Here is a 25748-nt window from a genome sequence, read left to right on the forward strand (position 1 = left end):
AGAAAAGGGAGAGGGAGAGGAGCAAGCAGACTCCCCACTGAGCAGAGAGTCCAACATGGCGCTTGATCCCAGGACCCTGAGATCATGACCCGAGCTGAAGGCAGATGCTTCACCTACTGAGCCACCCAGGGGCTCCAAGGATAATTTTAAGAGTGAAGTCATGACTCTCGTTCAGATATAAAATAAACACAGGTCAAAAATTTTATTTAACTCATTAATTAATGAAGGACCAGCAAGACATTACAACTTATTCAAGAGATAATTAAAAGAACCACACATATATAGATAAAGAATGCTGAATATACTTACAGATAGGATCCAAAGCATCTTTCTCAAAAGACAGTACACTTAAACCTCTTAAGCCCCTAGTAATAAATAAAAGTAGTCCCTATCCCTGGATTCATAAAAAGAAGAGATTTTCTTTGTTCTAGAAAGTCATTACTCTGAAGGGTGAGAGAATCCTACCTAAAAATTCCTCAAGGACCCCAATTTTAAAGTGCTCACTTAACAAAAAAATACACAGTTGAACCAGTAATAGTACACTTTAAAACAATGGGGATATTGGGGCGCCTGGGTGGCTCAGTGGGTTAAAGCCTCTGCCTTCGGCTCAGGTCATGATCCCAGGGTCCTGGGATCGAGCCCCGCATCGGGCTCTCAGCTCAGCGGGGAGCCTGCTTCCCTCTCTCTCTCTGCCTGCTTCTCTGCCTACTTGTGATCTCTGTCTGTCAAATAAATAAATAAAATCTTAAAAAAAAATAAAACAATGGGGATATTTTCAAACCTACTTTCATGTGGCTTTTTAAATGAGGTTACTTTATTAATAATATTTTTAAACCCAAAAGTGTTTTGTAATTTATCTGAAGGCACAAATTTGTTTTTCTCCACCCTGAAGCAGTTTCTGCCCTCCTTTATGCAGACAGGTAGGTTTGGGGAGTTTGTTTTTAATTTCTTTGGTTTTGGTTTGACCAATCATCTAATTTTTCCAAAAGGGGCCATGATGTATGTTGAAAGATAACTCAGAAAACTTGATTTTAGTTCTTAGTTCTAGCTGTAATACTCTTTGAAAAAAGAGCTGCTGAACCACATCTTTAAACAATCTTGGAATAAATGCCCACAATTTGGAGTACATAAATTTGGTGGCATTTGAAAATTTTGCTTGTTTGTGTATGCATGCTTCTGAATACTCCTTCAACTCCTGATTTTTTTTTTTTTTTTTTTTTTTTTTTGGTGGTAAAGAGCGTGCACAATGGCACAAATAAACTGCCATTTAGATATACAAATCACAGTTTGGGGTATACAAAATTTTGTACATGAAAAAAATGGAAATAACATAGCAACCTGAATCTAAAAATGTATCTGAATCATTAGGATATCTACAATATTTTCACTTAACCATTCTCCATAACCTGAATTACTGACAGTACTGCTATTAATAACATAAATAATACTGACTGTAAAAATCACCACACTATATGATATTACTTTCCAACCCCATGGCATCTAAAAGGGACAGTAAATAACATAAAGAGGTGCTATCCACAAGGAACACATCTTTAATTAGAGTTTATTTACATTCCCGTTATCCTCTTCATCTATAAATTTATTCACCAAGTTTCTGAGAAGTAAAACTTGCAGTGGCCCAGAAATTAATTAATTTTTGGACTCGGGTTTTACACTGAACTTCAGGACTCAGGTTTTACACTGAACCAATGAGATCCCTTACATGCCCTCAACTTATTCATGCCAGGGGGTGATGGGGGCCAATCTGCTAGTATTCTCCTATCTCCAAAACCACTAGGCTTCTCCCAGAGGAGCAGGACTAATAATCCACTCAAGACCAGAAACCTCATGAAATGGCTCACTTTGAGCCCAAATCAGCTTCTGTCCTCAAGAGTTCTCCAAGGACAAATTGTTTTGGAACACATCTGTTTTACTGAGGTAACATTCTTAAGGGACTTGGCTGAAGTGGACCCCTCAAAATCCTTCTTCCTAGGGTTTTATCATAGCATAGGTAAGAGTTAAGATGATTGGAGTCAGCCTCCTAGAATTCAAATACTGTCGCTCCAGCACTTACTGGCTTTTGTGACCTTAGGCAAATTATCTGGACTCTTTGAACTTCAGTTTCCTCCCTTGTGAAATGGCACTGATCATTGTCCCTACCTTACAGGGTTCTTGTGTAAATCCAATCAGTTAATAGTTATGCAGTGAACCAGAACAGTGCCCAGTACAGAGTGCTACTCAATATTATCTACTACTACTATTGTTATTATTTATCATCATCACTGTTGTTATTATTATTCTCATTTACTTCTGTGACTGAGGGAGGGAACATTCCCTCCATGTTCCTTAAGCTTACAGATCTTCCACAGCAACTAGAGATGATTACTACAGATAAGAATGCATTTGCCCACATGCCTTGCCTGGATGTAAACTAGTATACACCTTATAGGAAGCACTCTGGACAAACCTGAATGTCTTTCAATCCTATTCTACCCCAAATCCTGCTTTGTGACAATTGAAAGTATCCTATTCCCAAATGCATCATTGGTACTCTGCCTTCTTGGCAAGTTTATAAAATGTAACTAAATCCAATAACTAAGGTTATCAGTGCTCTATTGAAAATATTTGCAGAATGAAAAAGAATTAACACATACTTGTTGAAAACCTATTACATGTCACTTACTGGAGATTCGAAGAAATTTAACCCATAGTTTCTTCCCTCAACGGGCTTACAGTCTAGCGGAGGAGGCAGATAAGCCCATGATTACTATACAGTGTATTACATGCAGTTTTCTTATGAAATTTGCATTTGTTCCATTCATGCTTTTTTCCAGCTCTTCAGCCAAAGCAAGGTTCTTGGCAAGACGGCGAACGTAGGCATAGTTTGTCTTTGGCTCCTTCCCTTTACCCCTAAGACCTTCCCTTCTCCTCAATCATGAAGTCTCTTCCTCCTCGAGGCAACTTGGAGTCTAGTTCTACGATTGAGAACAGATGGTTATAATCCCAGCTGATATGTTTGTTGCTAATATATGAGGATTTGCCCCTTTTGGAGCATAAGTGCATTTTCGTAGGGAGCTCCTGGACCTCCAACCCCATTTAGAGCTAAAGGAATGAATTTCTACAGGAAGAATTTCAGGCAACTGGCTGAGACAAGAGAAGTCTCAAAGTACTGGCCAGTTTTCATTCTTTAATCATAATTGTTTCTGCTCTATATCTAACTTTATTTTATTGCCCATACTTTCTTACAAGGACTGCTTTCTCTAGTGTCCAAGTTCAGACCAATGAATGGATCATAAAACTTTTCAATTGGTTGCATTCTTGCTATATATATTATTAGGCAAGGGTTTGGAATACTCAGCCTTCAACTTTTTGGGCCCATTCTGAAACAGTATGTTTCAAGCCACCTTTTCCACCAAACTCAATTATTATGCTTCATATTCACCATAGCACTCCCACATCTTCTGTTAAATTAAAACATTCAAACCTTTAATGGAGAAAAGGGATATTTTATTTGTTAATGAAAAGACATGTTTTCCTCACAATGCTTTCTATTCAAAGGTTTGTGCTGCAGCATTGTTGTCTGTGGTTTTTGTCCAGCTTGAGAGGGGAAGGCTCTAACAGGCGAGCCCGTTATTAGAGTTTATCTCTTTGCATGCATAAGAAGTTCATTCTTTTAGAAGTTAATCCTTTTCTTCTAAAAGGGACATATTATCTCTTTAGAAATGAATCAGTTTTTGCCTTCACATTTTGTCTTAAATTGCTGTGTAGCATTGTTCCACTTCTAAATCATTTGTCATAGTTAAATAGAGTTCTGTGAATTGCTGCAGCTGCCTGTAAGTGGGCATTTTCCTTTGGTTCATAGAATAGGCACTGTTTGCCTTCTCTTTTCACAAACATTTTTTAACGTTCCAATGACAGTATGAAAGAAAACTCATTTGCCACTGGAATTCAAAGTTGAATGGGAAAAATGAAAATAAAATCATGTATATGTAAACAATAAAGGCACCATGGCACAAGAAAATCACTTACTTGATGAAACAAGAATTTCTGAATACTTAGCTGTGAAGGCTCCCCCCCACCACTAATTTTCATTATAATTTTTAGTAAGACATGAGCAACAGCTGTTCCTTTCTTTCTTGGAAAGCAGTTGGGAAGCAATTTTTTTTCAGGCATTCCTAAAAGAATTCAATTAATATGAATCCTCCAAAGCATTAACCGGATTGATTTTTTTGCTTCGGTAATTTCCATTATGGTGAATGTCTGTAGCAAGCATTACTAGATGATGAAGTATACCTTTATTTGGAAGGCAGGAGCTAGAATGATATTTAGCCCATGATTTCTTAAAAATGCAGCAGGGGTGGAAAACAGTAGAAGAAAAATAAAAATAGAATTTATGCTCGTTTATGTATAGTCAATATCAACAAATGAAAGTCTGTCTTCAGAGAATATCTATTAACACTTATTTACTTCTTCATCTGTGTGTCACAAGAAGTGCCTGCAGGAAGGAAGAGATACTCTTCTAGCTCTTCCAAAATCCCTTTGATTTTCAGATGATCTGGAAATGTTCTGCATTGGTGAGTTGGCAGTAGGACCCAGCCATATAAGTCTTCTTGGGAGTTCAGAAAAGATTATGGGTAGTTGCCTACAACCAACAGTATTTCCAACACAGAGAAGAAGGCCTTAAAATCACAGAATCCTGGGACACCTGGGTGGCTTAGTCAGTTGAGCATTCGTCTTCGGCTCAGGTCATGATCCCAATCCCAGCGTGGTAGGATCGAGTCCCACATAGGGCTCCTTGCTCAGCGGGGAGCCTCCTTCTCTCCCTGCCTACCTCTCCCCCTGCTTGTCCTCACACTCGCTCGCTCTTGCTCTCTCTCTCTCATTAATAAATAAATAATTTTTTTTTTTAAATCATAGAATCCTAAGACTGGTAGGACCCTGAATGTTGTCTAAGTCAATCTCCCATCTAATGTTTAAGTATTCTACAACATCTTGATAAGTGACTGTCCAACCCATATATACCTGACACTACCAATGATCCAATTCTCACATTCTCTTGCCATGGCCAATTTCCTCAACTCCATGGGTACAGACTGCTGGAATTTCTTCTGCCCCAAAAGGAACAGCAATGAAGCAGCAGCGTTTTGAGGCAAGACCTATCTATCTTCCAGTGATGGATCTGAAAGATAATAATTTCCTCATTTTGCCCCCAACTTAGATTCCTTTGTTTGTAACTTCAAATATGAAGAAATTGCATTTTCTCTCCTTATCTATTTGGCTAATATATATGTTAGAACCAAATAGATATATTTTATATATATATATAAAATATATAATAGATATATATATAGATATAATATATATAATATATCTATAATATATATATATCTACATAGATATATATATGGCACTAAAGTGCATAGTTACTAATGAGCATGCCTTTTCCAATAATTGCTTAAATTAGTGGTTCAAAGTTTGCATGAGTCCTTCCCTATAAGTATGCTGAAAATTACTTGCATATAGGTTAATATTAACAACAAACAATATTAGATACAAGTAGGAAAATTTTTGACATCAACAGAATAGTTCTTAGTATAAAAATAGTTCTTAGTATAAAAAAGGGGATTATGAAATGCACAGAATAACCAAAATACCAAGGTATACTTCTTAGATAATTAGGAGTTATAAACTTGCGATTAAAGTCAATTTCTCCTTTTCCAATCAGACAACCAGCCACCCCTCTTCTTCAACTACACCTTAAGTATATAATTCCATTTTTCTGCCCCTTATTAATTCATGTTTGTGTATCAAACAAGAGCTATGTTTAACTTGGTACTAAAGTTTCCTTTTTCTGTTGTTTTTCTTCCCCCCAATAAAGACCTAGTTTTACTTGCACATTTTTCACGAGCATCAAATAGTGGGTGATCTTTCAAGCTTGAACAGTAATGGTTGTATCGCTGAGGAAGGATTTCTTGTTTCAGATGGTCTAGATAATGATTTACAGCTATTTTTGGTAATTCTCAAAATGATAGCTCCTCGAATTTTTCTGTGTGCAGAAAAATTTGCTGGGCTGGCATTTTTCAGGCCCTGGGAGGCTCATCCCAATTCTCAGCATGTGGGAGCAAGGGAATGCTCTGAAATCTGTACTCCAGAGGGAAAGGACCTGTCCCCATTATCTTGTGATACATGTGAATGTTTGATGAGGCTTCCCTAGATGTCTGTGCCCTCCTGAGGCCTGCAACTTGTGGGCTACGGCTGGGTTTTACGTATAGGCTCAGGCATTCCAAGACCAAGCCTGATAAACTGACCTATAATGAAAATTTAGTTCCTCTAAAGAAAATGAACAATACTTCACAGCATCTATCTTATACAGTACTCAGTAAATGGTTGTTTAAAAGGAGAAGAGATGCTAAAAGGCAATAAGAATTAACAACATTTTAGATTTTTGAGCATCATCAGAAAATATATGTGAGTGCCACTGGATGTTGGAAACCATAAGCTGGGGTAAAAACAAACAAACAAAACAAAACCATAAGCTGGTATATTTATTTACCATATATATGTACGTATGTATGGCATAGAAACAGTAAAAAGGGAAGTGGAAGAAAGAACACAAGAGACAAGATGGGAATGAGGTAGAAAGAAGGTTTTTTTTAAGAGAGAAGAAAAGAACATGTATTTAATATACCTTTTAATCATTTCCTTATTCAAAGATCTTCAATGGATCTTCAGTACCTACAGGGTAAATTCCAGCATCCGAAGCTGATATTTAATATATTCCATGATCTATATAGAATCTACCTCCCCAACACGTGCCCTCTTTATTTATGGATTTTCCCCAGAATATTACTTTGGGGTTTTTATCTAAGGAAAATCCTACATGTTCTTTAGACACAGCATCAAGGACTAAGACGTTTTATATAAATAGCATTTATTGACTTTGGTCTTTACCATATTTACTTTTAACATTTTCTAAAATGCCCCCTTCAGATAATACTCCATATAACAGTAGTGGTGAATTAGGGGTGGTTTATTCCAGGAATTCTGACTCTAACTTCATCAAATATTTGTATCCTTGGTGTTCTGTATGTGGGATTATTTTTACAGGTTATAGAATTAAGACAATTGTAAAACTACTCTTCCCACTAATTTTCATTATCCTACCATCTTCTGCTAGCTATATAATAAATGTGTCTTCACTTTACTAAACGCTTCCACTTTGGGAGAATTTTCTTACTCAATTTTTCCAAAGACTCCATTTTGTATGAAGTCAGCATCTAGCTTTTACTGAGAGTCTTTGGAGAACCTTCCCATGCCAAAGTTATTTTAAAAAGGGTTTCTATTTTTTCATCATGATAAGGAATGCTGAATTTAAAAGATTTAATAAAAGCAGTAGGACTGGAGCATTTCTACCAGAAAATATGAAAATCAGATTTCCAAGAGCTGGGATAAAAAGACCACACTCTTTTATTTATTTATTTTTAAGATTTTATTTATTTGTTTGGAGGAGAGAGAGAGAGAGACAGAGACAGAGATATCAAAGGAGAGCACAAGCAGGGAGGAGAGGGAAAAGCAGGCTCCCTTCTTGGCAGGGAGCCCAACACAGGACTTGATCCCAGGACACAGGGATCATGATATGAGCTGAAGGTAGAAGCTCAACTGACTGAGCTACCCAGGTACTCTAGAAGACCACACTCTCATAGAGCAGTAAAAATTAAATTCCTGCAGATCTCCAAATCTAAGTGCAAATTTCAGACTCACCTGCATGTGTGAATGGAGATGTATCTTACAACTCCATGGGACTTTACATCTAACCAGCTCTTGGAGAGACTGTCACAAAAAAAAAAAAAAAAAGCCCAAGAAAACAGGTAACTGTAACTCATCTCACACTTGGATATTCCAAGACCAAAAGCAGTAAGTTGGATCTATAACACTAGTTCAGTTTCTATAAGGAAAATTAACAAAAATTCTTGCAACATCATTGTACTCTAAGGAGCCAATCCTACCCTCTTAAGAAGAAGTAATACTTTAATTAATCCCTAAGAACTAAAAGGACAGTTATAGTTAACTTTCATTAAGTATAGAAACCTTATATTATAATACACAGAAGTGAAATTTAGCAAGGTAGCCACCAAAATCATTTATGAAATTTTCCAGATTACACCACTTAGACCTCATGGGGCTCACCCACAAGTAGCCTGCAGTCCTCCAAGCCCTATATAATTCCTGCACTTGAACATTTTATGAGCATAAGGTCCATAGAAGTCATATCACAGACTTGGATAATGCATAATCCAAAGTGCCTCTACCAGTGGAATCAAAGACATATATGCTAAGAGAATTAAAAGAGAAAGGGGCTCCTGGGTAAGAAAACACGACTTACTCTGGTGTTAAATTGGGTCAAGCAGTAGTACATCAATGTACTGGGGTAGCTATTTCCAGATTTGTTGAACTCTACGGTTTGATTCCTTTTGATTCTGGCCACTTCGAGTACCTGTCATTTCTAGTACTTCCTTTATCACTGCAGTCAAAATATTTTGGTTGTATTCAAATGAATTTTGTTCACAGATTCTCCCTAGCCTCCTAGCACCATACCTTGGTTCATCTTGTTTCCTCTTCTTGGGAAGTCTCTTCTCTTCTACCTGTCAGAAATACTGCCCATCTTTCAGGACTAGCTTAAAACCCAACCCCCTTCCTAAAGCCCTCCACAACTATCAATCTGTGGTGATTCCTACATCTTTTAAATTCCAACATCCTTTTATTTTCTTCAGTATTTATTGTTTTGTTTATCTGTAAATTTTTTCTATGTAAATATTTTTAATCCAGCTACATTATACTATTCTTAAACACAGAAATTAAGTTTTATAATGCTTTGTGTACCAAACATTGCCTAACATACTATATATCCTGGTGGAAATACATTAAATATTTGTTGATTAGTTGCTATCATCTATTACTTTCATGCTAATTTGCCTGTTATGCTGTTTCTCAAGGGAAACAAAACAAAACAAGACTCATAGATCCAGATTTAGAGATCCCATTCTGAGCTACTTTACAAAGCTTTCATTTGCACAGTCATGACATCATGTGTCAATAAGTGCATGTTGGTGCTGGAGTTCATGGCAGTCCTTAGGTATTAGGGAGTATAATGATCCAAGAGCTTAATTTTTAGAAACTGTTGGTGAGAGTCTACAAAAAAAAATTAAAATTCTTGTAAAACTCTCAGATCTTAGAGAATTCTACTGAAGTATGCCTCCCTATGAGGAACACTATTTTAATAAACTCAACCACTCTGAATTGTGGGATTAAAACAAAATCATTATGGTCATTATGACATAATACATTCAAAGCCTTAAAAATATATATATATTTGATTTTGATTTTGATAAATATTTTAAAATATATATATATTTTTTATTTTGATTTTCAGTTTTACTTCTGGAAAATACATTCTAAATAAATAAAGATGTACACAAATAGCTACAAGGATATTTGTTATAGAACTAAAATATAATATGTAAAAATATTTAAAACCTAAATAACCAAAAATAGGCGATTGGTCAAATAAATTGTATACCATACAAGGGAGCCATTAAAATGTGTGCTATAGGGGCGCCTGGGTGGCTCAGTGGGTTAAAGCCTCTGCCTTCAGCCCAGGTCATGATCACAGGGTCCTGGGATCAAGCCCCATATTGGGCTTTCTGCTCAGCAGGGAGCCTGCTTCCCCCACTCTCTCTCTACCTGCCTCCCTGCCTACTTGTGATCTCCATCTGTCAAATAAATAAATAAAATCTTTAAAAAAAAATGTGTGCTATACAAGAATATATAATGAAATGGAAAGATTATATCAATATGTTGTTATATGAAAAAAGAAGTTTTAAATATAATTGTATTTTGGGGCACCTGGGTAGCTCAGTTGGTTAAGCATCTGCCTTTGGCTCAGGTCATGATCTCAGAGTCCTGGGATCGAGCCCCCTGTCAGGCTTCCTGCTCAGCAGGGGTCTGCTTTTCCATCTCCCTCTGCCACTCCCACTGCTTGTGCTCTCTCATGCACTTGCTCTCTGTCAAATAAATAAATGAAATCATATATATATATATATATATATATATTTATATATGTATATATAATAGAGAGAGCGAGGGGGGGGGCACCTGGGTGGCTGAGTTGGTTAAATGACTGCCTTTGGTTCAGTGCATGATCCTGGGGTCCCAGGATCAAGTCCCTGTTCAGTCTGCTTCTCACTCTGACCCTCTCCTCTCTCACGTTTTGTTTCACTCTCTCTCTCTAATAAATCTTTAATATATATATATGTATAATTGTATTTTTAAAGTACTAGAAATATAAACTTCAAATGTTGATTGTGATATGAAATCATCATATTTACAGATTTCCAAATTTTTATAGTGAAGATGTACTTTTGTGTAAGGAATTTGAAAAATTTTAAGGTATTAAAAATTTAAGTAAATATCTAGCCACTACTCCAGAATTACTCATATAGGGTCACGTAACCTACAGCCAAGAAAAATGTATTATGTAAGCTTTTTTTTTTTTTTTTTAAAGTTGGCTTCACACCCAGAGTGGAGCCCAACTCTGGTCTTGAACTCACAATCCTGAGATCAGGACCCAAGCTGAGATCAAGAGTCAGATACTTCACTGACTGAGCTATCCAGGTGCCCCTTCTATGTAATCTTCTGAATTAATCAGAGGACAAACTAAAGAAAGGACCTCACACCTTGATGACTTCTTTAGGAAAGTGAATGCATGTCATATGCCTAAAGCCAACCAATGAGATAAGATTGTGCGAAGAATATTCCTTCCTGACATTGTTTGTGCCTCACAACTCTTACTTATTTTTGTTTGTAGGTCCATGGAAAGTGTATGTGTAAGCACAACACAGCAGGTACCCACTGCCAACACTGTGCACCATTATACAACGACCGCCCTTGGGAGGCAGCTGATGGCAAAACGGGATCTCCTCATGAGTGCAGAAGTGAGTACCAAGCTGACAAGACTAAAAGCCTTCTTTGTAAAGTAAACTTATCTGTGGACTGCTTGTTGTCTCTAGAAACACAGTATAAAGCAGTGGGTGAAAGGCACTGTGACCTACACAAACATAGCTCATATCACTGCTCACTATGACCTCAACCATTGGAAGCAATCACTGCTTGCAAAGTTGCCAGTGTGCCTATTTTGCCAACAATGTGTTGGCCATTTTCTTGGACATTTTGCAAGACCTTCTTGAAAAGTTGACAAAATAAAAACATGGCTAGACACAAGAGCCCCTGAAAATTATGGCATACAATTGCCCTCGTAGCTGAGATACCAAATTATAATCATGAAAATGGCTATCTCAAATTCAGTTCTCAAAACAGCCCTATAAAGCAACCAGGTGGTGTTAATCCCATGTGAGAGATCAGGAAATTGAGGCTCAGTAAGATTAACTAACTTGTCGAAGATAATAAATGATAGTCAGGACTTGATCCCAGCTCTTCAGTCTCCAAATTAAATGTTTCTTCCATAATACCATGATGCCTTCACTTATGATACTTAAAATGAAAAGTCAGATTTGAAATTAAGCCAGTTTGTCAAGAATGAGACTGCATTACTAGGGCTAACTTCTGGTTTGAGGTTGGAGATTAGATAAGAGGGTAAAAAATATGGGAATACAAACCATTTTTTTTTCTTTGCGATTCAAAACATTCAGAGAAATACACATGCCCGTAACAATGTTTATACTTAAAAACTTCAGTTTTGCAAGAATTTAAAGGCAAGTTCTGTCAGTAACGTTGTGGGAAGTCTCTTCCCATACATAATTTGGAATCCTAGTTGATTTATTTAAGTTTCTCGGAAATGTAAGGGATTTCCTCTAAGCATAAATTTTAAATTATCTTATATTATGCTTTCTAAAGATTGTGAATCTCATCAAAAAATCATAACATGTCAAGGAAACAATGAAAAAAACAATAGCACAAACACAGTTGACCTCCAGGAAAAGTCTGGATTCTTCTTCTAAATCACTCATCAAGAGAATCTAAAGAATTTCTCCTAAATTCCTAGAGTGCCATTCTGGTCTTTCCACAGACACCAACTGTGTATCTAAATACATCTAGAACACAGAGACTTGTCACTTGGTGTTATTGATAATCTTATAAGTGCCTTTGCAAAATTATTACAAAAGAAATAATGCAGACCCCTTCTAAAAACAAAACCAAACCACCAAAAACCCAGGCTCTACAGGAGACTATCTTGTATTCCACCAAGTACATCAAATACTGAGGAATAGTGCCTCTTGAAAGACAAATCAGTCTACCTGCCAAGTTACTAACCCCTGTCCACTACAAGGTTCTTTCCAGGTTCATTAGTGAGCATGAATTTAGATCTGTGACTGCAATATGAATTTTCATTTTCAAATGAGGTCTGACAGTGTAGGGTTTTCTAAGCACGGTCAGGGGACTCCTAGTGATGACACTGGTGCTTGAGAAGAAGCAGGAATGGAAATGGTGAAGTGTTACTGTTAAAGAGGTAGAAAATGGATAACCACTCAAATAGTCTTTCCAAAACAAATGTCAACCCCAGCTGCTAAGGAAATAATAATATCTCTAAGAAGATACATCCATGCTTTGCTGACTTTCAAGCATATCCTACAACTTAATTTTTTTATTTAAAATTTTAAAACTAAATAAAAGTCTCTGCCTTTTTATAGGCTTTTTTGAATCTTGTACTGTGCAAATGTGCACTACTTAAAAAACCAAAAATAAAATTAAATACCAACACTGTATGTTAGTTATGCTTCAATTAAAAAAAAAAAACTTAGCAATCATTACCTCATCTTTAACAGCCTGAATATTAGAGAATGTTATTTTAATTATTTGTTTTTCCTGCCATGACGTTTTTCCCCCCTCAGCCTGCAAGTGCAATGGGCATGCTGATGCCTGTCACTTTGACATTAGCGTGTGGGAGGCGTCAGGCAATCGCAGCGGTGGCGTCTGCATTGATTGTCAACACAATACGGAAGGTCAGCATTGCCAGCGATGTAAGCCAGGCTTCTACCGGGACCTCCGGAGACCCTTCTCTGCTCCAGATGCTTGCAAAAGTAAGTGAACTAGAGGTCCCTGGGGAAAAGCTTGACTTGTGCAAAAGAGATGGATCTTTCCATCCTTCATATGCTGGTCCATGGGAGAGAGGTCATGAAATTCTTAGTACACTCCAACACACTAGTTCCTTTCTTCATTGATAAGCGGCACAAATTTTTAACTTGTTAGGTGAAAAGAGTACCATATTCATAAAAGTAACCTCTTTAATCACCCTGCATGAAGTAAAATTGTTTCCTGTAGCACCACATTTTGGAAAACAAGGTGAGAAATAAAGGGAAAAAAGGATGATGAAGAGGGAGGGATGTTTAAAATGATCTTAAGGGGCAGCTGGCTGGCTTGGTAGAGCAGGTGACTCTTGATCTTAGGGTTGTGAGTTCAAACCCCACATTTGGTATAGAGCTTACTTTAGAAGAGGGTATGTAAAATTATTTTAAAGATTTTATTTATTTATTTGACAGAGAGAGAGAGATCACAAGTAAGCAGAGCAGCAGGCAGAGAGAAAGGGGGAAGCTAGCTCTCTGCTGAGCAGAGAGCCTGATGCAGGGCTTGATCCCAGGACCCTAAGATCATGACCCAAGCTGAAGGGAGGCTTAACCCACTGAGCCACCCAAGTGCCCCTGTAAAATTATCTTAAGACTAAATATATGAGTAGGACGTAGGCAATAAGCAGACTCAAACTGATAAAGAGTACTTGGGTCATTCGAACTTTCATCTATTTCCACGGCGAATTTGAACACCTGAAAAACCATGGGTTTGGGTGTCATTATGAATATACTTTGGCTGACACTGCCCTAATGTACCCCTGTATCATAAACTAAGTTAGAACATAGCAATAATCCCCTACTCTTTCCCCAAATACTAAATTTTTATCGAATAGATTTTTGCTTTTTTGTAGCATAATTCCAAGAGGAGATTTATATGAAAAAAGAGTAAAATTTTTTTTAAAAATAGGGGCTCAATTAATGAGACATTATCTGAAACATGACCGTGAAAGGTGCAGTCGGAGCTTCCGCAGATGTTCAATGTGTATTAAGAGTTCATCTAAATACATGAGTAGTTGCTGAAACGACATAACTCTTAACTTGACGACAAAAAATACTCAAGACTATTAATGGAGATTGATGATCATGTACTTCCTTTTCCCACCAAGGACTCCGTGTTCTAGCTCAGAAACAGTGACCAGAAGGTAGCAATATAATGGGAAATATCCATTTAATATTTGGGGTTTGTTTTTTAATTTAAAGGAAAATAATTCTATTGCTCTTAATAAATACATATTTTAAAACATCGGACAGGTGGTATCTACACGAAATTTGAGTGGGCTTGTTTGTTTTTCTCTCAGATTGTAAAAGACAGAAGGTGGCCCAGCTCACTTTTGACATTGAGCTCAAAATTTCTGTCTACATCTTACTATTTCTCTGAGAATACGGTTTCACTCTTGCTCTTTGTACTCAGAATTTCATTTTAATAGGTTTTGAACAGATCTAGAATAGAAGTTTCCCTGCTCCTTATGGCTATGTGACCCTGTGCCAGCTATTCAAGCTGTTTGGACTTTGATATTTTTTCTCCCCATAGGGCTGTAATGATAGCTATATAAGATAAAGTATATGAGGGGTGCCTGGGTGGCTCAGTTGGTTAAGCATCTGCCTTCAGCTCAGGTTATGATCCCAGGTCCTAGGATCGAGCCCCACCCACATGGTCAGGCTTCCTGCTCAGTGGGGAGTATGCTTCTCCCTCTCCCTGTCCCCCCTTCCTTGTGTATTCTCTTGCTAGCTCTCGCTCTCTCTCAAATAAATAAATAAATAAAATCTTAGGGGAAAAAAAGATGTGAAAAAAAAAGTATGTGAACTGTTTAGTGTACTGCCTATTATAGTACGCCTTCAAGAAATGAAAACTAGTATTATAATAACTATTATTGTCCTATATGATAGAAGATGGGAAATAATATTACAGCGCCCCTACTCTTTATTGATCAAAAATACCTATGTCAAAGATAATTACTTCTTTAAAACCTACAGGACCTTAGGGAATAAAATAAAAGCTCCTTAACCCCAAGTGCTGAATGAAGTGTCTGCCTATGAAATTGCTTAGATGCACAATATATTCAGTCTTAATACCATTTTCTACAGGATATATTTAAATAGATAGGGGGGTGACTGGTTGGCTCAGTCAGTAAAGCATGTGACTCTTAATCTCAGGGTCATGTGTTCAAGCCCCATACGAGGCATGGAGCCTACCAAAATAATAATAATAAAATAAAATAAGATTAAAAAAAAAAAAAAAGTGGGCACCTGGCTGGCTCAGTTGATGAAGCATATGACTCCTGATCTCAGGGTTGTGAGTTCAAGTTTCATTTGGGAGTAGAGAATTACTTAAAAATGAGATCTTAAAAAAAAGGAAATACATAGATGATAGATAGATAGATAGATAGATAGATAGATAATGTGCACTGCATATCTTCAGACCACTAGCAGAAATGTTTAAAAAATGAGAATGTACAAACTACCAAGCAGATGAAATAGGAAGGAAGATTAATTTATCATTAAGTGACTTAGATAAGGTAACTATCCTGTAGGACAACAGGCAACATTTTCAGAATACATTTTTCAAAGATACTATTAAATAACATTGACTTGAAACAGTAGGTTGTACAATGTACCTAACTTACATATTTGTTCTTTAAGTCATTCAATGAATATATTCTGAATGCCTGTTATATGCCAAGTGTTTGGGATACATCAGGGAACAAAACAAAGTTCTCTAACCATTAAAAACAGAAATAGAAAAAGGTTAGGGGTGCCTGGGTGGCCCAGTTGTTAAGCATCTGCCTTGGGCTCAGGTCATGATCCCAGAGTCCTAGGATCGAGCCCTACATCAGGCTCCAGGCTTAGCGGGAAGCCTGTTTCTCCCTCTCCCAATATCCCTGCTTGTATTCCCTCTCTCGCTGTCTCTCTCTGTCAAATAAATAAATAAAATCCTTAAGAAAAAGAAAGCAAAGGTTTATTGGCAAACTTGGAACCAAGATAAATACGTTTTTAAATTTTTGCTTTGTTTTCTTTTTGTTATTGTGCTATGGCTCATATTCTTACAAAATATAAAAAGGTTGCCAGCTCTAGCTTTTGAAACCCTAGAGAGCTCACCACTTCAGAATTTTATAAAAAGAATGTGAAAAAGGAGATTAGTTAAAAGTTGACTCTTTATTAATGGTCACTACTTACATAACTATTCTAGAGACTTGTACAAAGATTTTAAAGTTTTGCTCCCCAAACTACCAGTTCTATAAAACATAAGCAAAACGTGAAACTAGTTGAAACTAACACATTACAGTGTTTTCACAATGTTTATGTATGTGTGTGTGTAAATGTATTTATGTATGTATGTAGGCAAATGGTATATACGTGTGTACATGTATGTTAGATCACACAAGGTGATCAGTATTGTGTTAGAGAGTGTGGAGGAGAGCCCATGAGGAGCAATTAACCAGAGTTGAGTGTTTTGAGTTTTGATGTAAGACCTGAGACCTGAAGTTTAATAGGAATCAACATAACATGGCTATTCCTTCTGGAGAAAATAACCAGTGCCAAAAAGAAACAGAAGGAAGAAAGAATATGAAATATTATGAGAACTGAAAAAAAAAAATACAGAATGACCAGAGAGGCAAGAAAAAGGGAAGGAAGGCAAGAGAAGGTAAGGGAATGAGAGTAGTAGATAAGATGGGTGGTTGGCTGGAGCTGTCCTCATCTTGGACACAGTCAGTGAGAAGGACCTGATTGAACTACTTACAAGTAGTTGATAATCAGCCAATAAATATCATTTAGCATAATTTTCCTGGGTCCTGCCAAGTTGATATTTATAGGCATTATCTAATATTAGAAGACCAAAAGCACCAAAGCCATTTCAGTGAAAACTCCCATCAAGACTACATTAATTTATTTTTTAAAAATGGAAACATTGTAAGGTAATTATAACAAATTTTTCTGAATTTGTTCCTCAACACTTTAAGTTGTTGTGAGATTCTGAAACACTTGAAGATAGAAACTACTACTACTGGGGTGCCTGGGTGGCTCAGTTGGTTAAGCAACTGCCTTTGGCTCAGGTCATGATTCTATAGTCCCAGGATCGAGTTCCACATCGGGCTCTCAGCTCCGTGGGGAGTCTGCTTCTCCCTCTGACCTCTCCCTTCTCATGCTTGTGCTCTCTCTCTCTCTCATTCTCTCTCTCAAATAAATAAATAAATCTTTAAAAAGAAAAAAGAAATGACTCTACTGAGTCAAATTGCTAATCACTCCTGAACAAATATTTTCATGGTATTTAATGTACCAAGTAAGGAAGTTATGAAAATAATTGATACTAATTTAGCCCTTTTAGTATAATTTGTAGGAAGTACATGGATTAGCGGGGGAAGATCTGTATTTCCTTCTTTCGTACTCTAGATAGTTCCCTGGTCCACTGATTAGATGGCTGAGGAAGGCACATCTCCATTCATTTTATGGTTATTCCAGCATATGTTTGGGACAAGTTGTCTGTGTCAGCTTCCTCAGCATGGATTTCCTTACTGGAGCTTCTTCCAGAATATTACTCTTTTTGTTCTTCTCTTCCCTTTTCTGAGCGAGGGGTAACTGCCAACACTTATTAGCACATCCAATCCTTTCCCCTACTTTCACACTCTTCATAGTATATTATTTGAGTGACAATATATTTGGCAGAGTTTTCATTTTTATTTAGTAACATCTTCCTATCATTAACCACCTCCTTAACAGATGTGTCTACATATCACCTTCAGAGTTAGTAACTCTGATAATAAAGTGTATGATAAATAATGTACACATTTTATTTTTTTTAAAAGATTTATTTATTTATGAGAGAGAGAGAAAGAAAGAACATGCACAAGTGGGGGATCCCTGCTGAGTGCGAAGCCCAACGTGGGGCTTGATCCCAGGACTCTGTGAGACCATGACCTAAGCCAAAATCAAGAGTCGGATGCTTAACTGACTGATCACCCAGGGATCCCTGTACATAACATTTATGTTAGAGCGTACCAGATTTCATGCTAGATGCTGATAGAAATATTGCTGTAACTAGAACTTTTCTCCCAGTTAGTTCCCACCTTTCTTTTCTGAGAAAGGTAGTATGAGGAAAACAAGTCAATATTATGATATGATATTAAAAAATCCTAACTATCTCAGTATGTGTCTCTATCAACATGTACAATGTTATTCAAAATAACAATTTTATTTATTCTACTGTGCTTACCAAGGTGGAAAAGTAACCTGCTACTCAGTGTGTGGCCCATAGACCAGCCCCACTGGCATCATCCGGTTGCTGATTAGAAAATACAGAACTTCTTATTCCATCCCAGACCTACTGAATCAAACGTGCACTTTAAAAAATTTCCAGGTGACTGTATCATACTAAAGTTTAAGATTGCTTCAGTATGTTTTTCTTTTTTTTTTTTTAATATTTTATTTTTAAGTAATCTCTACACCCAATGTGGGGCTAAAACTCAAAAGCCTGGGAGCAAGAGTCACATGCTCTACCAAATGAGCCAGCCAACCATCCCCAGAATGCTTTTTAACAAAGGTTAAACACATCTTAGCACTTACTCTATGATTAAGTTGGCTAGAACATCCTACTATTCCCTGAGCATCCAAATTAACCAAGATGTGCATTTCTATTTGTGTGCGTATGGACTTAGAATTTATAAAAATGAATTACAAAGAGATTTACTGAGAAAAAATGGATATCCAGATAAATATGTTTCCATAGTATGGTTTTTTCCTAAAGTTTGATTCATGGAACACTAACTTTATGAGATGTCAATTGGAATTAGATTAAGAAAATATCTTCTATGACCTTCAAATTTAAGAAATGGTGAATTAATCAAAGATTTTTTTCTTCAGGATTTTTCAGACCATTTAATATGCTAATGTTCCTTCTACACCTCCTATAAAGCTTTGAGGTGTCTCTCAAATTTAATCAGAGAACACTTTTCTTACTGGGACCTGTGTTCTACAGAATACACTGGAAAATACAGCTATTGTATCGTGACATATCTATATGATGACTTCACTTGGGGAGACATATCCCAGAAAATTCCTTCTGTATATTTGTATATTTGTTCCTCATTTCTAAGTGTTAGAGCCTATAACTATATATCAAGGAAATAATAAACTTTACATTCCTATCAGCAAAATAATCACAAACATAATATTAACTAAGGCTGGGCAGTCTAGTCTGCTGGACTGCCAGGGATGACTTATGAAAACATCTCTCCCTTATTTCCTACTTGATATCTTCTCAGGAATTTGGATCCATTGAAACTCTGAAGCAGCAGCCCAGACAAAATTTACTAGAAGTATAAATTATACCTCAGTTTAGCTAAGGAAACACTTACCGAGTACCTCCTCTCTGCGAGGCACTGTGGTAAAGCACTAGGTCTGTAAAGATGAAAAGCTCTTCCTTAAAAGATCTTTAATTCTAAATGGGGAGAAACGTCAGAAACAGATCATTTCAATATACTGTGGTGATGGTGATATAATAGATAATAGCAGACATTTGTTGAATGCCTACTAGTCTCTGTTCACTCTTCAAAAGGCTGTATATTTATTAACTCATTTAATTTTCACAAAAGCTCTTTGATATTGGTACCATTATCATTCCCACTGTATGATCAAAACAATGAAAGAGATACATTGAGCATCTTAGAGAAAGTGTAGGGTAGGGTGAAAGCAATTAAGGGAAGACTTCCCTAAAGAGATGCCTTTGATACTTCTTTGGGGATTATTTTTATTTTTTTTCTTCTAAAAGTACATAGTGTTTGTCTTACTTTCTCATCAATGATTGCCTTTGTTGACTTTTATGAGTTGATCTAGAAAGTGAAACGAACTGATGTTATTCTTCCTCATAGAACACATTTCATAGAATACTTACCTGGACACATTATTCCAGCCAAGAAATATCGGTGACATTCAACTTGGGACTGTGTTCACAGTTAGCTCTTTGCCAATAAGTCAAGGATTTATTGGCCCTATTGATGTTCCAGGCTATTTTTTTCCCTTCCACTCTCCTGACAAGCACTTCGCTAAATGTTATTGTCCCTATTATACATTTTTAGTTGAAGGTCATAAATTCATCAAGCCTGAATAAAAAGAGCTCTAAAACCTAATCTACTAGCCGAAAGATTTATTCCTGTGAATAATGAAATCAACTCTAGTCTCACTTCCTCTTTATTCCAGCCTTAAGCAGAACCAACTGTGGGACCCAAACAATCAACTACACTTTTCCATAGCCAAGAAAGTACTTCTGAGGATTCCAGAGCTGTTTGTTTTTTTAAGGCTAGTAGAGATCATTGAGACTAAATTTATTTCTACAACTCAGAAAAAAAAAATGTAAAGGACAGTGCATTTAAGGTCTGTAAACACAAGGGAAAATGTGAATCTTTCCAGCTGAATCTAGGGCTGAAGGCAGAATGGAGGCTCAACTTGGTTGGCTGCTAAGGTACAGAAGTAAAAAGGAAGATGTAATTATCACTGTGTACTAAGATACTTTGAGGAATACTGTCTTTCTGTTTTAAAAGAGCAGTCTCTTTTAGAGTAACTCACTTGAAATCTTGAATGTCCCTTAGGTACCTTTGGTAGCCTATCACCTAAGTAGATTTTCTTTTGGCAGACATTAAAAATATGAGAATAACCCACTGAACAGTAGTGTGCTAGCTTTCTCGTGAGGGGAAATGCCCTGATTTGTAGCACTGGCCAATTTTTGTGGCTTAAGTATTCCCCCCAATTTCAAGCTATCAGATCATTTTTCAAATCAAGAACTCAGACAGACTCAGACTCTACACCACAGGTGAAATGGTGTCTCTCCCTTGAATGAAGTCTTGCCTCAGCCTCTTTCTCTAATCTCAAGCACTGCCTCAATCTAATAATCATTAGTTCCCAAACCTGTCAATGGATCAGAGTCCATTGGAGCACTTATTGAAAATATGAACTCTCACAGCCCTTCCCTAGATCTTCTGAATCAGATTCTCCAACAGGAACTGAGGGCAGAAATCTGTATCTTTTTCTAAAAAGCATCATTGGTGATTCTGATTCAGTCTTTTGGTCCCCTGGCCAGCACTTGAGAACCATTGCATATACCATTATTTCCAGTGTGATCTCTATCACTTCCATCCTTGGATGAAAGATTTTGAGCTAATAATCATCTATAACTTAATCTACTCACTGAATTAACCATATCTTTGACAAAAAATCCTAAAGGATTACTAAAACTCTGGCTAGACATTTTTTCTGACTCAAAGATAAATGCTCATAAGCATTTATGTCACTTCTCTTTTCCTCTGAAGAATGTCTAACTTAGGACCTCTGCTTTTCTTAAAAAAAAAAAATTCTGGCAGAATTCGAAGATGTCTGTCTTTCGTGTAACAGTTTCAGAATAAATACCTAGTGATTCCATTCAGAAAACTCCTTCTTATTCATAATATATAAATTGATTTACCATGAGTACCTCATATTTTTTTTTTCTTTTTTGAGAGAGATCAGAAGTAGGCAGAGAGGCAGGCAGAGAGAGAGGAGGAAGCAGGCTCCCTGCCAAGCAGAGAGCCTGATGCGGGGCTTGATCCCAAGACCCTGGGATCATGACCTGAGCCCAAGGCAGAAGCTTTAACCCACTGAGCCACCCAGGCGCCCCATGAATATCTCATATTTTAAAGTGCATTACTGTGTAATGAGACTGGATTTATGATAAAATTAGCTTACCATTACACTGACAATTTATTTTTATTTCTGCATTCACATACTTCAGAACGTAGCACTAACCCACTATAGGATGTGATTGTGTATGATTAAATAATCACTGACTGTAGTTCTTCGTGAAGCTCCATTCTGGCCCCCTACCACATTTTGACACCAAAGAATAACTTAAATGTTAGATTCATTGAAAATTGGCTGTGGAATATTGACAGCTATTCTATGACATTTCTCTACAGAAAATTTCTCATGCTTCAATAGAACACATGGTCTGAAATAGATGTTGGAAGAAATGCTTTATAGAATAGAATTTACTTTCTTTTTTAGGAAAGAGCCAGTTAGCTCTTTACCATAAATTTATTGACTTTTGTGTTGTGACGTATTTTTAACTATTGCATAGTCTCTCTCCATATTTAAAGAAAAATCAGCAAATGGCAAAGAAAGCAGGATTTATTCCCTGTCAAAGTAAACAACTTCTTAAAAAACCGACATGCCCTTCCTTCCTCCCCGGTGGGCCAAAATAAATGTAGTCAATTGCCTTTCAGCAGGGAGTGAATAAAAATAAACTTGGTCCTTCTGCTCTAAAACCCAAACCAAGTGTTTACCAAGATACTGTTTTGTTACTTGGTTACATTACCCTGCCTAGTGAGCTATCTTTGTAAAGAACTTTATCATCCATCCAAATCTATCTCCTTTTTTTTCTTCTTGCTTTTCTTCTTCTTTTCTTCTTTCTATCTTAGGTGAAAACTGCTCAGCTGATGGAAACACGGTGCCTACAATGGGTGACTGTCTTGCTGCAGACTGTCTTTCCATCCTTCACAGTAAACACAAATATCACCTTCTCATCATGGTCCCAAGAAGAATCTCTGTGTTTCTCCACTTGTTTGTACCTCTAGCGAATAATTACTTCTTTCTACTTTTAGGATGGTTATTCCTTCCCTTTAAATTCCCCCAGAAGTAAAATTTTGAAATTAATTAAATCCATAATACCTTACCACACAACAACACATTTAGGTAAAGCCATGATGCTTCCCACTTTTTACCTATGTTCCATGTACCTATGTTCCAGCCCATATCAGAAAAGGACGTTTTCCCAAGGGTCATTAAAATGTCTTCCTTATAGCAGCTTAGTGGGCTTTTTCTTTCAAAATATAGTTTCCACAAAGCACAAATCCGTTTTATGTCTTATAAACAACACAGACATCCTTGTTTTATGCTAAAAGCAATGATTTCAGCATAGAATCAGTATAAAGTAACAGTTTCTGAAAAGCAAACTGTAAATAGAACCAGTCACTTGGCAATAATAGCTGAGAAACTTTAATCTCAGCTTTTAAAAAATCTAGGGTGTAAAACCAGAGGATTAAGAACTGAGAGAGACAGAAAAAATTCGTATATCATAATGTAGTAATCATACTAGGACTATCCTTTAAAAAGGTCAAATGATATAAATTAAAACCACCTCCCCCCAAAAGGAGAAATTTTATGAACTGATAAATAATAAAAGTCAGTCACATTTGGGAAGAGAAGTGGGAGAGGTCACAAAATTCTCTAACATCTCTCTAAAACAGAACATGTAATTCATTGAATAAATAAATAATATGCCATTCTGCATTTGATGAGGACAAGCAATAAATAATCAATAAATAATTATAATATATCAAAACTCTCAGAAATTCTGGACAAAATTAAATAGGCTATAAAGAAGAGAAGTAACATTTATTGAATGACTACTATGGGCCAGACACTGTGGCTGGGCAATTTACATAAGCCATGTCATTTAGCAATCTTTAGGAGTTAGGCAGTATTTTTTATATTTTACAAATGAGGACATTGAGGCTTAAATTAACTATTTAATTTGCCCAGGTTCACACAGCTGGTCTGAAACAGGGCTGGAATTTGAACCCAGGTTTCTTTGACCCTGAAGACTGATCCAAAGACATACAAAGATCTAAAAAACTTGATTCTACACTGTGTTCTGGCTGATGAAAACAAAATGAATCTTAAAATGCAGAAATAATCGGTTATGTGTATTAGAACAAAAAAGATTTTTTAAAGATTTTATTTATTTGACAGACAGATCACAAGTAGACAGAGAGGCAGGCAGAGAGAGAGAGAGAGTAGGAAGCAGGCTCCCCACTGAGCAGAGAGCCTGAGGGGCTGGTTTCCAGGACCCTGGGATCATGACCTGAGCCCAAGGCAGAGGCTTTAACCCACTGAGCCACCCAGGTGCCCCAGAACCAAAAATAATTTTTCAAAGGAACCTAGACTTGGGTTTTGAATAAGACCCTGCTTCCTGATGAGTAGCCATGTAAAGTTTGAACTTAAAAAGCTGCATTTATGGGGCACCTGGATGGCTCAGTGGGTTAAAGTCTCTGCCTTTGGCTCAGGTCCTGATCCCAGGGTCCTGGATCCAGCCCCGCATCGGGCTCTCTGCTCGGCAGGGAGCCAGCTTCCTCCTCTCTCTCTTGTGATCTAGAGATCTACTTGTGATCTCTGTCTGCCAAATAAATAGATACAAATGTTAAAAAAAAAAAAAAGCTGCATTTATCTTAAAGAATCTTAGTATAAGAAAGATGTAGACAACAGAGGAGGGTTCCACATAGGCCAACAAAACACGAAGAGAGACACTAATGAATAAATATGAAAGAGGCTGAATATTCTCAACTTAACTAGGAAACTGCTCAGGAAGAACACAACAACTTTCTTCACACAGTCAAAAGCTGTTAGGGGACATAGGGAGTGGCAAAACATAATTTACTTCCCTAGAACAAAGAGCTGTAATTAGATGTAATTGGGTGAAAGTGAGGGAAAAAGATTGATTAATGTGAAAAAAAAATTGCACTGCCAGTGAAAAGCATTTGTGGGTGGGGAATGTCTCCTACAGAGTTAGAATAAAGAACTTTTATCACAAATAATAAATAATAAAACTCGACTGAGTGAAGCATTAAATGTAGGGAACAGTCTAGCATGGGGAAAACACAGGATAACATTCTATTTCACCATTTCAGTTTTCTGTTGTTGTTTCTGTTGTGCGTGTGTTTGTTTGCTCTGTTTCTAATGTCTTGAGATTGCAATTCTGTGGTGCTAAAATGCTAAGAAGCTATAAAAGAAAGAATACAAGCCTTTCAGAAGGTTCATCAACACATATTTCATGCTTATCACTCATTCAGAGGAGCATTCATTCAACAAAGATTGAGAGAGTCCCTAAAATGGGTCAGCGTGGTCCTAGGTAGATGTGGTTTCTACCTTCTAGGCCTTCACAGTGTAGTATGGAGCCAGCAGGGAGGTAAAAATCATAAAGAGATTACACCGGGGGCCAGAAGACCATCAACCATTAAGAAATATTTATTAAGTGATAATAATTCATCCATTTTTTTTTCATTTTTTAAAACTCACCACAGCTTTACACAGTATTTACCTTGTAGCAGGCCTATTGTATTCACTGTGTATACAACAAAACAGAGTCCCTAACTCCATGGAAACAGACTGTAAATAAATTTTTCCACGTAAATACGTAATTAAAAACTGTAGGGGCAGCTGACTCAGTCAGTGGAGCATGTGACTCTTTTGAGTTTGGGGTTGTGAGTTCGAGCCCCACATTGGGTGTAGTGATTACTTGAAAACAAAATCTTTTAAAAAAAACAAAACAAAACTGAAATACTTGCTATGAAGAAAAAGGTACCATGATAGATTAGAAGCAGGGATGAACCACATCAGTTCCAAGAAGAGGATGGATGAGGTCAATAGGGATTCTTTATCCAAAGGAAGAAGGAGTTGGGGATGACCAGGGTCCTGACTAGGTGCCTGTGTAAATGATGCCTTGCATGGAACAGGAATTACAGGAGCCTTTCTTCAACAAAAAGATAAAGGTGTTTGATGTAACCAAATTCCCCCGAGCTAAATACAGTA

At 36.9% G+C, this 25748-nt stretch overlaps 1 protein-coding gene across 2 annotated transcripts in view; it reads left to right on the top strand.

Annotated features, from left to right (window-relative positions):
* NTN4 (netrin 4) overlaps positions 1-25748 on the top strand; it is a 113578-nt gene that overhangs the window by 59290 nt on the left and 28540 nt on the right. For both annotated transcript variants that reach the window (XM_059402321.1, XM_059402323.1), the window contains exons 4-5: positions 10865-10991; positions 12906-13094. In XM_059402321.1, coding sequence (XP_059258304.1) covers positions 10865-10991; positions 12906-13094 — 316 coding nt within the window. The remainder of the gene's footprint in view (positions 1-10864; positions 10992-12905; positions 13095-25748) is intronic.

This window comes from Mustela nigripes, chromosome 6 (genome assembly GCF_022355385.1).
Source record: "Mustela nigripes isolate SB6536 chromosome 6, MUSNIG.SB6536, whole genome shotgun sequence".
Classification (NCBI taxonomy): domain Eukaryota; kingdom Metazoa; phylum Chordata; class Mammalia; order Carnivora; family Mustelidae; genus Mustela; species Mustela nigripes.